General features: G+C 53.9%; 4 protein-coding genes across 4 annotated transcripts; 1 reads left to right on the top strand and 3 right to left on the bottom strand.

The window, feature by feature from the left end:
• Window positions 1-1134: 1134 nt before the first annotated feature.
• On the bottom strand, window positions 1135-2709 carry GCG54_00005856 (Oxalate decarboxylase OxdC; the record flags this gene model as incomplete). Its single annotated transcript, XM_045405871.1, has 4 exons — window positions 1135-1829; window positions 1880-2004; window positions 2072-2286; window positions 2350-2709. 4 exons carry the CDS (start codon window positions 2707-2709, stop codon window positions 1135-1137), a joined length of 1395 nt encoding a protein of 464 aa, XP_045264269.1.
• Window positions 2710-4408: 1699 nt separating this feature from the next.
• On the top strand, window positions 4409-4936 carry GCG54_00005855 (uncharacterized protein; the record flags this gene model as incomplete). The annotated part of the gene is made up of 2 exons (XM_045405870.1): window positions 4409-4428; window positions 4477-4936. The coding sequence occupies 2 exons, from the start codon at window positions 4409-4411 to the stop codon at window positions 4934-4936; spliced, it is 480 nt and encodes a 159-aa protein (XP_045264268.1).
• A 425-nt stretch (window positions 4937-5361) lies between these two features.
• On the bottom strand, window positions 5362-6017 carry GCG54_00005854 (uncharacterized protein; the record flags this gene model as incomplete). Its single annotated transcript, XM_045405869.1, has 2 exons — window positions 5362-5735; window positions 5792-6017. The coding sequence occupies 2 exons, from the start codon at window positions 6015-6017 to the stop codon at window positions 5362-5364; spliced, it is 600 nt and encodes a 199-aa protein (XP_045264267.1).
• A 1588-nt stretch (window positions 6018-7605) lies between these two features.
• Window positions 7606-10754, bottom strand: GCG54_00005853 (uncharacterized protein; the record flags this gene model as incomplete). The annotated part of the gene is made up of 2 exons (XM_045405868.1): window positions 7606-7678; window positions 7744-10754. The coding sequence occupies 2 exons, from the start codon at window positions 10752-10754 to the stop codon at window positions 7606-7608; spliced, it is 3084 nt and encodes a 1027-aa protein (XP_045264266.1).
• Between the last annotated feature and the right edge of the window lie 3409 nt (window positions 10755-14163).

Raw genomic sequence — 14163 nt, 5'->3', positions numbered from 1 at the left:
CCATTCACCTTTTACCCCTCTTCCCATCTCCAACTTCCAAGAATAGGAATGGGTGTCCATCGCCCGCGCAACCTTGAATCCTTCTCACCCATCCAAGAGCGCCCACGCCTCTGCCGCTGCGGAAAAAGATTGGACGAAGACGTCCTTTCGCCTGGGCCTGGCCGTGCAGCTTGCTCTTGTCAGCTCCGGTGCGCGCATCCCCCGTTCCCGCTGAAACGGAACTATTGGCCCGGTGGTGATGGTGTTCACCTTCGGCGGCGTCCCTCCCATCGTGCGGGGTTCGTCCTTGCACCTCCCTGCTTGACAGAGTCACCACCTTCTTGATCCTTCTGCCTTTTCCGTCTCCTGCTCACACCTCTCCGGTGATAAGCCCCAAGGACATGGGCGCGAGGGGTGATTAACCTGGCAAGGTGAGCCTGGCCGCGGGTCGCGGGGGTTGTGAAGGAGCCCAGCAAGGGCGACAGCCTATGGCAATCCTGTTCAACCACACCGAGGTAGTGATCACGAACATGACCCCTCTTTCTCCTAGATTAGATCTATTCGAAGCACGGCAAACAAGTATTTGCCACGGGTATCCTTCGGAGACCTGTCGGCAAGAGTATTTGGGATCTTGACTGGCCAGGCAGAGGGTTATTGTTGATAGACCACTAGTGTATACGTGTTCTGCTTCTAGTTCGAGAAGCGAAGGAGGCGATCTATGCGCGGCTGATTGAATGGTGATACAAAGTCTAGGCTTGGCAGCGGCAACTGAGTAACCCGTTGCGTTTGGACGAAAGATGGGACCAGAGTCACCAGAGAGCACGGATACCCCGAGTATGCCCATCTCATGACGGAAGTTTGTTGAGTTGATTCTAGAGACTCTTGCTCTTTGGCTGAAAACGCAAAAAAGGATGGGATTCTTGGTTTCGGCTGGAAGGAATAAAACGGCGCGGCCGAGATTGTGGGCATCATAGACTAGTTGCCAAGAATAATGAAATGGTATTATTGGGCGATCAACGACTATTGTAGACTTTGCAATGACTTTTTGCTGCAAATGTTTCATCGTCGATAACGAAACGAAACTCCAAAGCACAGGCTTCAAAGCCAAGCTGTCATGTTTCCCGGGTTCCGGACTTCCATTGTGGCAGTGCTCCCTCAAAGCTCGTCGGTCAGACTGCCATCGGTTTCCTTCTCCAGCGCATCAGGCAGAGTGATCTCATCCTTCTCAGCGCTGCGGACCTTTTCCCAGAATTTCTCGCCGTTTTCGGGGTCTTCGGCGAAGAGGTGGTCGATGACCATCTTCTTAGGTGTCTCTCCCATCCACTGGAACAGCGAAAAGTCTCTGAATTCGTCGGCGCGGAAGATTTCGAGCATTTCGAGGGGTTCGTCGCCGATGTTTTCGACGAAGTGTCCCATGTTCTTAGGGACAATACCGACATCGCCGGGAACATAATCAAAAGTTCTCGCGTTTCCTTCAGAAGCAAAAATCGTAACACGGGCACGTCCCTTAATAAAGAAGGACCATTCATCGGCGTTAGGGTGCCAGTGCATTTCTCGGAGGGCACCGGGTTCAATGATAGCGTGTGCAGCGGCGACGGTTTTCGAAATCGGGAAGTTGTTCGAGTCCGTAATTCTGACCTGTCCACCAGACGTCTTCTTGGGTTCCTGAGCAAGCATTTTGTGAGTGAATTGGTGCTTTGACTTCTTGACGCCCTTTCCGTTGGGAGCCTCGTGGCCAATCGAGCCAGGAGTGGTTCCCTGGAAAATGTATTTTTCTCCCTCGGGAATGTGAGCGAAAATTTCCGGGGCCAAGTTGAAGTTCTTGGAGATAACGGAGCGAGGGGTGTGGGCTTTTGTACGGTTAGTATTTGCTCAAATATCGGGTTGAACGGTGTCGTACCAAGCCAGTCCGTCAGGATGAAAGTAGACTCCTCAGAAAAGCTTCCATCATCGAAAATCAACAGGAACTCGGTGCCGTTCTCGCCGAGACCTTGAAGGGAGTGAGGAACACCGGATGGGAAGTACCTGGGAAGCTATGGTCAGTTGTGTTCCTGTCAAGCAGACTGGACATTTTTTGTTGGCTGCTTCTTACCAAAGATCACCCTTGTTCAAATCATCGATGAAATTGCCTCCCTCGTAGTCGATCGCGGTGACACGAACACTGCCATCGAGAACGTAGGCCCACTCGGCCTCCTTGTGCCAGTGAAGCTCACGGATCACGCCCTCGTCCAACCGCATGTTGACGCCGGCCAATTCGACACTCGTGGATAGCTCGCGAACCGTAGTCTGTCGGGTCCAACCGCCTTCCTAGGGTGTATGTCAGTGCTGTACAAATCGCGCAAGTAGCATACCGCAACATAGGATGCGAACCTCAATGCGAATGTGGGAGTCAGCGAAGCTCCAGCGCATGTTGGCCAGATTGCCGTGGTCGGTGCTGGGAGGTCGAACGAGATCTGGGTTTTGTCTGGAGCGAGCCTGGTTCCATGGTCCAAGGACCGAAGCACCGAGTCCATTGCGGTAGGGCAAGGGGTCAAGCTCGTCTCCGACAGAGTCAATAGGACCGTCGTACTTGTCCTTGTGACCGGGCGTGTAAGGAGGCGCACTCGACCGGTATTTAGAAGGGAGGCCCTTTCCGTCCAGAAGACGCTGGCGAGGGCTGTCTTGGACGGGGATCGCGAGGGTAGGGGCGATGAGACCCAGGACAGCTCCAGAGAGCAGCGGAAGATGCATGATGGGCGTGAAGTGGGAAGGTCAAAAGGCTGCTCAGCAAAAGAAAGATTGACTTGTCTGGCACGTAACTCCCAACGAATATTCTGCCACTATGGCTTTTATACCCATAGAAATAAGGCCAAGACGCGAAGATCCTCGGTACGATCATGGGAAGTTTTCGGGACCTCGAAGCTCAGAGCTAGCTCTGATTGACCAATGGGCACATCCTTCGACCCCTGATAGCTGTCTCCGACGAACGGGCAGATCAGCTATCAGAGGCCTTGTAGATTGCAACACGGCGTTGAAACCGAGTCAAGGCCGACGCTTCTCCGCAGGCTGTTCGCATAGCTATCGCAAGGGTCGGAGGTGAGCTCGATCGAACTGCGCGTCGCACGAAGCTGCGGGGTCCGCCGTATCAGCATCGCTTACCCCTTACCCCAAGCTACAACCCCTGCTCGCGCGGTAAATGATTGGTGACTACAGCGAACTAGCTGTGCTCCCAGCCGGGGTTTCGACGGCATGTTGGAAGTGTCGCCCAACATGGATTTTGATGGCCCGTCTGCCGGATGATGGTGAGGGGATGAAGTCTTGGATGATGGAAAATGCATCCGGGGGAATGGCGATGACGCGTTGGAGTGTTCAGGTACGTACCTTGCATGCACGCGTCTCCCCCAGCAACGACACTGCGCCGAGTCGTTGTCTTGGTGAGCCTGAGGTCTAGGTGTCTGGTGATCTTGAACAAGCTTTGCGACAAGAAATCCAGGAAAATAAATCAGACAACATGGGCAATGTGGGTGATGCGAAAAGACCACATAAGATGAACAAGAAGAGGAAGATCACACTGCGATCGAGTACTTACATGTAATTAAAATCAAGAAGTGTATTGTATTGACTGCGCGTCTTCATTCTTGAAAGAAAGACACCCCAAGTGCTTCTCAAACTTGCTGCTTGACCCAAGTTTCCAATATCAGAAACGGTTGTTCACTGTTCCGCCATGCCTTTGGCTGATCCACGAACAATCACGGCCATCCAACCGCGTGTTGAGACATGTTCAATAGCCACTCCTCACACATAAGTCAAGACTTCACTTTATGTCCATATCAGGCCAGCTTCACCTTGGGAGAAACATCTTGTAGGGGCCAATGAAGATAGGAAGCGTTGGGGACGGTATGTCTGATCTGGATGTCAGCTAAGTGAAACTCAAATGAATTTGTAACCATTGAATGTTACTTACAGACTTGTGGGAGATGCTCTGCCTTATGTCTCATGTTACAGCTTTCCTAAAATATCTGATTCCCAGATTTACCTACCTACTAAGCAGAAAACGGCTCTTTCGCAATGAGAATCTAGATGAATTTCATATCTGGCCATCTCTCCCAACTATGTTTCACATGAATCTCCCACCTTTCACTCTCCCCACTGACAAAAGCTCAGTAGCCAAAATATAATAGCTTCACAGGTTGAGGCAGGTGCTCCCTCCTTGAAACGGTCCTTCCTTCTGCGCGCACACAGAACCTGCTTAAAAACTTTTCACTTCCTTATTTCCTTTCTCACTTCCTTATTTCCTTTCCCACTTCTTTATTTCGTTGCTCACTTCTTCAGTGCTTTTCTCACTTCTTCAGCGCCTTTCTCACTTCTTTCTCAACCTTCTCCTTCAATCCTTCACCAACCTCACTTGCAGTCCATTCAACACCAAAGACTCAACACGGCCAGACTCACAATGGCGGATCCTTTCAAAGGGTATTTGACTCAATCAAAATCTTTATTGACTAGAGCTAACATCTTCAGCGCTGTTATCTTGCTTCCTGATGGCCGCGTCGTTCGTGCGAGAGACCTCGCCCCAGCCAACATTGGTCCCGCTGTCCTTCACGACGAGGCGCTGAAAAATGCTCTCAGACAACTCAGAACTCCCCTGCCAGACGGTCCACGCAATTCACCATCCAACATCGTCACCTCCGGCCCATCCAGCCAGGCGGAGAATCTCATAAATCAGACTTCTACTACTGGGAACGAAAGAGGGGCCAACGCAGATCCGAGTAGCAATGCCAACACACGCACCACCACACATCAGAGCACCTCACGCAGACCGTCCGGAAGACCTCACACCCTCGTGTGTGTGCATTGCAACAAAAGCTTCTCCAGGAACGACACAGTCAGGCTTCACCTGATCAATGCGCATTATAAGAAGGACACACCTGGCATCACCAATGAGGAAGCGCAGGCTAAGTCCAGACAAGAGGCACCATGAGCCTGCATCGCCCAGAAGATCAGTGGCTAGGGTAACGACTTGCCCTTGCGGGAAGACAAGTAAACCAACGACAAGAATTGAGCGAGATTGGAAGTGTGCAGGGGGCACAATTGGCATGCAAATACAATCAGGGAGTTCAGAGATCGATTGAGCACATCATCATGGGCTTCGGAGGATAGGGGGGTCCGGATAGCGCATTCAAGTACTCGCTAGCGACATCAAGATACATCATTCTTGCACTATCACGTTGACACAAAGCCCCGAGATATCAAGTGATGATTGATTATTAAGGTTTCTATCTATCCTCCTCTAGATCCCAATTACCATGCTTTTACTCCAGCTACACCATACTGAGCTTAAGCACATTAAAGTGCTTCTAAGCCGCGCCCTCAAGAGGCGAATGACATGTTGCGGCCATGAACTGCTTACAGAGCGGCAAGGGCACCAACAGCCAGCATGGCGAGGACACCAACGGGGCCCTGGACGTTGGCACCGTTGACAGTGACGGGAGCGACGGTGGAGGTGGCGGTGGAGGTGCCGTTGCGGCTGGTGACGGCGCTGGTAACGACAACGGTCCTGGTGCCGGTAGCGGAGGCGCTAGCCTGAGAGACTCTGCTGGTGATGGAGGCGGCTCTGCTGGAAGCGACGGAAGCGACGCGGCTCGAGACGGAGGCGACGACAGCGGAGGAGACGGAGGCAACGGCAGAAGAGACGGCAGGGACGGCGGCGGCAGAGGAGGCAGGGCCGCCACCGCCAGCAACGGCGGCGCAGATCTTGCCAGCGGCAGGCAGAACCTGGTCTAGAGCAATAGTCAGCATCACTCCTTAACACGAGAGATTACTCGGGAAGACCTACTGGCAGCGACCTCGGCACCGCAAGAGGCGAGGACGCAGGGGGTACCGGCGGCGACGATGGCCTGGTAGTTGGCAGGGCTGCACAAGCAGGCAACGTCGCCGGCCTGGCACTTGCCGCTAGCAGTGACGGCGTTGTTCAAGCAAGTGACGGCACACGAGGGGATACCGTCGAGCTGAGCAGCAACGAGGCTGGCAACGGCGAGGATGGTGGCGGCGGAGAACTTCATTTTGAACGTTGGAGAGATTGTCGGGGGACTTGAGTTGAAGGGTTGAAGGCTGTTCAAGTGAGAGACGGTTGATCGACAACGAGTGGATTGACTGTTCGGTTGGAAGTGAGTGAGTCGGATGAGTTGAATGCGCTGAAGAGGAAAGGAAACATGATGACGGGGTGCGAGAGACTCTCCCCTCATATACTTGGACAAAACGCCATGAATTAGACTCGTGGATCAGTGGGATTACGCTACGTTCCTAGCGGGTTGACCGAGACAGAGCCCGTTCTCGTATCATAGGCCCATATAGGAATGTGTCGTTGTTGCTTGCAGCCACAAGCCAAACCATATCCGTCACTGAGACATCTCGCCGTCCAATCGGGGTGTTTTTTTCAATTCTTCAACTTCTTGGTTCCTGGGGCGGAGCATGGGAATGCTAGCTCGTTGAGGGGCAGTTGCATGGCAGCCCAGACAGGAATCCGCAAACGACCTGAATGCCGAGTCCGTCCACCTGGAGACATTACCTGGAGGCAGCCCGGATTCTGGGGATTTCCTGATATCATACACTGGGCTTTGTTGGGGCGGGAACCGTCCGAAGACAGCTTTTACAGAATGCCATCGTCGATTCGACTATCATCCCGGGTGCCAAGACTATGGGACGCCTCCGGATTCAACGCTGCTGAGGGTATTCACGCAATTCCCAAGGAGTCGGTTTTACATTGCGCTACCCGATGCGGACGATGAGATGGCGCTACCGGCGAGGTGTTGGTTAGCCGGGACAGACGGGTGAGAAAGCTTGGCTCGTTTGAGGCGGGGGCAGATCTCTCCATCCACGGTCTCAACAAAGTGGCCCGGTTGTGGTTGATCTAATGAACGAGTGGTTGTCGGCCCATGGGAGCTCTGGGAGATTAACTCCTGAAAGATAAGGAGAGCTTTGATCCGCCACACGTCGCGAACTATTGGGTTTCAACTTCCACTGGCGGCCACGCGAGCGGCTTAGTTCCCGCACCACAAGACCGATCATGTCGATTGGTTCGAGTTTGCCCCTGGCTTGCGCTCACTCAAATCGACAAAAGCCACGGCGCTCACTAATCCGGGTAAGAGGCAAGCCACTCGGTGGCTGCTCACGTTGTCAAACGAGATTCGCCTCTTCAAGTGGCCTAGACCAAGCCCGAGGTTTCCGAAGGAGAGGTCGAGGCGCGACGGAGGCAAACAGTTGATTAGATGGTAATAGGAATTACAACAGGAGCTGACGCTATCTAGAACTATTTGCTACACGGCACACGAAATCTACACGATGCATGTTTTTATGCGCTCCCGAGAGCACCCATCTGACCCAAGTCCGTCCATGCAATCCGTTACATGTCTAGTCCGTTCCGATCCGTTCCATTCCCCTACCCAGCCGTGACAAAGGAAATATGTGAATGAAAGAACTCATGATGGTGGCCAATATTGCCCCATGTTGCTACCGAACAAATGAAAAGAAACAAAGGAAACGCTACCATAATCATTCAATCGTCGCCATACAGCTACCGTAAGCCCCTATCACTACATATGTGTATATCCTTGCACCATATACCTGATGATATAATTGTTTGCGACTGGTTTAATCGCTCTTGTCGCCCTCCGACTGGGACGAGGATCGCATCGCGCGCAAGTCGCTTCGGCGAATGACTTGACTGAAGATGAAAGTTAGCATCATGTCCAGGCATTCTTCAAAAGAAGAGAGGGGAAAATAACTTACATCCTGCCACGTTCGTTGGGATCACGGATAACGACAAGCTGCTCCTTCTTCTTGTCGTTGTCCTTTGTCTTGGTGCGCGAAGATGACTTCTTGGTCTCTCCGGACGGCGAGGCGACGCGTCCGCGCAGAGACTTAATCTGCTGCTGCAGGCCGACAACCTCGGCCACGGTAGCCTCGTATGTTGCGCGAAGGCCGTCGAGCTGAGCGTTGACCGCGCCAAGCTGGGCCGTCAGCGACAGGTTCTCTTGGCGGAGCACAGGAGCTTGGTTGGCCTCCGGCTCAAGCTCGGCGATGCGAGCGTTCAAGCCTTCTCTTTGGGGCTCGAGATTGGCAACGCGGGCAGCAAGCTCATCTCTCTCAGTGGTGAGGGGCTCGAGGTTGGCGACGCGGGCGGCGAGCTCGTCTCTCTCGGCGGTGAGGGAGCCAAGCTTGACTGTCTCTTCTTGAAGCTGGTCGTTGCGCGTCTGGAGTTCGGCAATGTTCTGACGGAGCTCCTCCATGACGGCGGGTTCGGGGGCAGAGGAGGCCACGGACTCGGCTTTCTCAGCAGCCGGCTCGGCCTCGGCCTCCGGTGCCGGGGCGGGAACGGGCTCGGCTTCAACCTCGGGCATCGCCTTGTCCACCTGAGACGGAGCCACAGACTTGGCGTCGTCCTTGACCTCTTCTTCGACAATGATGACCTCCTCAACAGGCGGCGCCGGTGGCGCATCCTCGGAGGCAGGTGGCGCGGTGGCAGCATCATCATCGGCCTTGACGGTACCGGCATCGCTGCCAGCATCGCTCTCGGAAATGACTGAAGGGGCAATAGATGGGGCAGCAGAGCCCATGAGAGACTCTGCGCGGCGGAGCTCGCTGGTGACGGACTCATTTTCGTCCTTCAATGAGGCATTTTCGTCAATCAGCGAAGCGTTCTCCCCGGCCAGGGAAGCGTTCTCGTCAATCAGTGATGCATTCTCTCCGGCTAGGGAAGCGTTTTCGTCCTTGAGAGACCCAATCTCTGACTGAAGACCAACTCGTTCATCCCAAAGACGGAGGATTTGAGAGGTGTGGTCATCCTGGTCACTGAGGAGGCCCTGAACCTGCTCCTTCAGCGTGGCGTTGCGCTCCTTCATGGTATCGATGCGCGTCTGAAGCTTGTCATACTTGGCCTGCACACCCTCGAGGTCCTTGACTCGGGTATCAAGCTCTGCCTTGCCAATCTCGAGCTCACCCTTGGTGATCTCAAGACTCTCGAAGCGGGTCTGGAGATCGGTGTTGGCGGTCTCAAGCTCGGTGAACCTGACCACGATCTCTTGCTTCTCAACCTCAATGGCGTCAAAGCGCTCCTGGATACCCTTCTTCTCGGTCTCGAGCTGCTCGACGCTGGCTTCGAGTCCCTTCTTCTGCTCATCGAGTTCGTCGATGCGAGTCTGAAGGTTCTTGTTGGCCTCGGTGAGGCCTCCGTTCTCCTTGAGAAGCGAGTCGACTTGAGGCTTGTACCTGTCGAGCTCCATGCGCAGGAGGTCGCGCTCAGAAGTGACGTCGCCGAGTTCAGTGCCCCTCTTGATAAGGTCGGTCTCAAGGCTGGCGACGCGAATCCTGAGGGCGTCCCTGGTCAACTCAGCGGCAGCGATTCTCTCAATGAGAGCGCGCTCGGTCTCCTTGGTAACCGCGCCGAGGTCACCAAGATCCTTCTCGAGGTTGGAGCAGCGAGCTTCGAAATGCTCTCTCTCCTTCTTCTGCTCGGCGAAGTCATTCTCGAGAGTGGCGTACTTGGATGAGATCTCGTTCTTGGCGTCTCTCTCAGAGGCGAGAGTCTGTTCGAGCTCGCTGGACTTGGACTCGAGCTCAGTGAACCTGGCGGCGAGCTCGTTTGACTTGGATCCAAGTTCGCTTGTCTTGGCTTCAAGCTCGGTTGATTTGGCCTCCAACTCAGCCGCGACGTCGCGGAGCTCATCCCGCTCCTTCCTAACTCCCTCGAGGTTCATTTCATGTTCGTGAAGGAGGTTGTTGGCGTCATCGAGAAGCTGAAGTTGCACCTCCAAGTCGCTAGTAATTCTGGTCAGGTCTCGTGTAATTCTGTCGTTGAGCTTTTGCTCATCCCTGTGCAGCTTTTCGATCATGCCCTTGTCGGCAGATAGTGTCTTCAGGCTTTCAAGAGCCTCATTGCGCTGTCTCTCTGCCCTCTCCTTATCGGAGTGAAGTATGTCAAGTCGGTCAAGGGCATCCTCTAGTCTCCTGTCGGTGGCGGACTGTCTGCCGAGAAGGCTCTTGGTCTCATCTCTCATGCGTGAGATCTCCTTGAGGAGGTCCTCCTCAACTCTCTCACGCTCGCGAAGCTCTTCATGAGTGATGCGTGGAACAGAAGGGGGGGCGGGAAGGGCGGCAGGGGCAGGGGGTGCCTTGATCTCAATGTGCAGGGTCTTCTTCACAGGGGCGGCAATGTCAATGCGAGCTCCCCTTAGCTTTGCTGGCTTGGCGGGGGCAACGGGTGCTGAGGCTCTCTTCACGACTTGCTTCTCTTGAGAGATGGATTGAGGGAGAGGGGCAAAGGTGATGGAAGGCCTGGGGCGAGCGGTAGTGGTCGTGTCGGTCTTTGGGGGGTAGTAGTCCTCGTCGGAGGAGGCTACACTGGTTGCGTTGGTGATGGTAGACTGAGTGTCGAAGCTGTACTTTGACTCGTTATCAGAGTCGTGACTCTCATCACCGGATAGGTAAGATTGGTCGTTGGAACGTCTCCATGGTCGTTCAATCTCAGGGCGACCCCGGAAGCGGAGGGAAGGGGGCTTGAACAGGAGAGGCTTGCCGCTGGGGGTCTTGCGTCTCCAGCTTCCGGATGTGCTGGTGCTCAGGTCGGACCTGTTGTCTGAAGAGTGGTCGACGAGTGAGACGTCGGAGATGTTGGCGTGAGACATATCAATCATCTCAATAGATGTGCCATCTGGCACGGAGACTGAGGGCCGTCTTTGCTTGCCGAAGCGGGCGATGCCCGGACGGCCCTTGTTGGGCACGGCGTCACGAGTTGGCGCCATGGGAGTTGGTGATGAATGAAGATGATGGGTGGAGTTTGTTCAGGAGCGGAGGCTCTGGTAGGATAAGTTATAATAGCTCTGTGGTTTTCTCAAGTTATGTGCCAAGCTGGACGTCTGATCTGGGGCTGGTGGAATCTGCGGGTGACATTGAAAGTGTATCGGTAAGTTGATGAGGGGTAAAGTTGCATATCGGGTCTGCGGATCTACAATCAGAAGAATGATGAGATCGGGTGAGAGTCTGGATGCAGCAGGCAAGTCGTTTTTGTCGAAGTATCCAGAGAGTGTTGTTGTGGGAGGGAAGAAAAGGGGAGAGGCAGGGAGGGCGATCTACGTACAACACCAGCCCAACCGGCAGAAATGATATTCGACACTGCCCGCCTTCATCCGTGGCCAGCCCCAACGCGCTTAGCCCCGTCCAATAGGGCACATACACCGACCAACCTCGGGGAGCCCTCGAGCTTTCGAGACACGGCATGGACAAGCCCTCCGGGCCAACGCCCAGGGGTGAGGCGTGGTCCAGGGCGGGCCCGACTTGTGCCTCCACGGTTCTGTTCGCGAGCCGTTTGACGGGAAAGCCCAGCGTACATCCGGGACACAAGACGGCGTCCAAACTGCAAACGCAACGTCGTCACTTGCTCGACCCCGAGCAAGGATACCTTGGGCTGATTGGGCAGTCTGGCTGTCAGGAGGAGCAAACCACACTTTCCAGGGTTCTAGGACCGCCCCCATCGACTATCGGGCCCCAGTCTGGTACCCATTTTCACGTCCCGCCCTGCCGGGGGCCCAAAATGCGGGAGGCCAGGGGGGGCCAACCAAGGGTTTGGGCAACTAAGCCTGGGCAATCAAGAGAGTCGAGCTCCGGATACAACTGTACAATATCTCCCAAGTGGCGAACCGGGAACATGTGTAAGTCTCCTGTTGCAGGACCGTCTCTTCTTCTCCCAGCGCAGCAGCCTATCTTTTGGCTTTGCTAAGCCGCTGTTTGTTGCAATTCTTGCTCTGCCTCCTGCTTTCCACTTTTCAGAGTCATCTCTTCAGCAACGACTGTCTACAGCCGTTTGTCTCTGTTTTGGCTTCCTCTTTCGAGGGCCAAACGCGCCGGAAGCCCTATTTTGCAGGGGTTGAACGGGCCACAAGGGAAAAGGAAAGCGAATCACCCAGGTTCCTCTGCGCTAAGATGAGTCAGGAATTTGGGGGAACCAGGCTTACCAGCCAGTCAATTTCACAAGGCAAACGGGCGGGATTGAATTCGACAGGCCTGATTCTATTTTTTCCCAGTTTTTGTGCGCATGGCGTGTTGCGATAGTGGGTTGGGCATCGTTCTCTTTGCTTTGCTCGGGCCAGGTTGGGACAGTTGGGACGAAATGGACAAGGATCCGTCTGGAAGATCGCACGGCATTGGACGTTGGCGGCCATTTCACTGCAACCTGCAAGCTCCCGGAGGCGACCGGGGGGTCTGGACTTGGACGTGGTGTCTGTTGATTCGTCTGTTGTGCGGGCCGAGCCATGGACCCCGGCCAGTCTGCTGCTCTCCTTCGCCTTGGTTTGTGTCGACGAGATGAAGGGAAAGTGTGTGTATTTCATGATTCATGAAAAGCTTCTTGCCGGCCAAATCGGAAACTTTCATTGTCTTTGTCTGCTGATGACTGCCAATATGGGAGCAACAGAATGACTCTCGCCATCCGCTGGTCTGACTGTATCCTGAGGCCCGGCTTATCAGATCGATGCTCGGGAATAGACGGTGGCTTTCGCATCCCGCCTTTCCTCTTCGACAGGTATCGATCCACCAGTTTTGCTTCATTGGCCGGCTATGAGACCCAAGTGGCGGTACGCATGCCCTGTCGGATGCGCCGTGTCTCCTCCATCCCGCGTTCGAGTCTAGATGTTCTAGGAGGGGTTTGTGGTGGAGACCGACTGTTCGTGCGTACTCTGGGTATCCTTGATGATAACAAGGAAGCGCGACTTCCATCTTCCCGGGTCCGACGACATGCATACGGACGTACTGCGCTCGAGTATCACCAGAATCCCATCTAGAACCCCTTCTTCGACTCCTTGCATGCTGTTGTTCATATGACACTGGATCTAGAAGGTCTATGCGGAAAGTGTGTGTTGCTGAGTAAACTTGGAGCGAAATGGAACAATCTGCATCTGCCACGCACCTGAGGCTCAATCGCGCAGTTATCGACCTGCTGAAAACGAATCGCCCGCATTTCACGCTGAGGCGTGTTTGCTGCGGCTGTCGTGGCTGGATGACCGGGAGGATTATGCAGGCCTGCAGCGGCCCCTTTTCGTCCGTCCAGTCAGAAAATGAGGCGGTCGAGTAGTGTTGCTGTGTGACAACCCGTAGGCTGCATGCATTGTATGTGCATGTACGGAGTATGCCTGGTGACGTACCAAAAGCAAAACACCGTGAACGTCTGCTCGTGAGAGTTGCAAAATGTCCGGAAATTGTAATTAAATTCCCCGTGGCGGCACCTCTTTTCTGCCCACCTGCCATCCTGACTTTCACCTCAAACGATCATATTGCTGCTGGTATTTCTCATTATTATTCGGCACAATTTTATCTACGGATCACAAAACGACCCTTTATTCACCCTTGGCGTAAACTAATCCACGTTCAACCTTTCGCGAGCCTCCATACGTTACATTTAAACTGACTTCATGCAGAGTCTAGGCTTGGTATGTACATACTTAACAGCCTAAAAGCACGTCTAGAACGTTTGGGATATGTTTGCGTGGACATGAGGAATGAGGCGAAGAGGCGAAATGCGAGCGGTTGGACAGAAGAGTGTATCGATGTAAAAGTAACACCGGTGCCCGATACCTCTACCGAATCTGCAAACGAAACGTACTCCACGAAATCTTCATGCTGTCGTGTCCTTCCGTGGGACGATAAAGCAATCAGAGTGGTCTTGAACTCGATAATAGCCGCGCGGGGTTCTGTAAGCGCATGATTCAGTCAGAGTGCCATTGCCAGCTTGAACAAGCATTACTGTGAAAACACACGGTTAACTCACAACACATCGAGGCTAGAATCGGTAACCACAGATGATTCTCACCGGAAGTTTCCTTCCATTGGCAAGACCCTAGCTGCATATTCAGATTGAGGCCTCCCCTGCCTCCATCCTCAGAGAGGACGTGTTGATAGGAAAACACCAGCACAAGATTATGGAGTAGGCACTCTAGAACACTACAATACAATCACACCTGCAAGGCGAGACGCTTCAGAAACGTTGGTACAAAAGGCAATAGTCCAAACGAAGACCATACGTGGCAGAACGTTCCCGCCGGATTGCTCACTGAGGCCAAGTTCAATGTACTTTGTAACTTCACGCGACTCCGGGTGTCTCTTATTGGACTAACACGGTCTTGATGCGAGTACACGTGTGTCCTCTGAGGTTCGACGCGG

The sequence above is a fragment of the Colletotrichum gloeosporioides genome (genome assembly GCF_011800055.1).
Source record: "Colletotrichum gloeosporioides strain Lc1 chromosome Unknown consensus_47, whole genome shotgun sequence".
In the NCBI taxonomy this organism is placed as follows: domain Eukaryota; kingdom Fungi; phylum Ascomycota; class Sordariomycetes; order Glomerellales; family Glomerellaceae; genus Colletotrichum; species Colletotrichum gloeosporioides.
The sequence above is the reverse complement of the archived record's forward strand: the minus strand, read 5'-3'. Positions and strand labels throughout refer to the sequence as shown.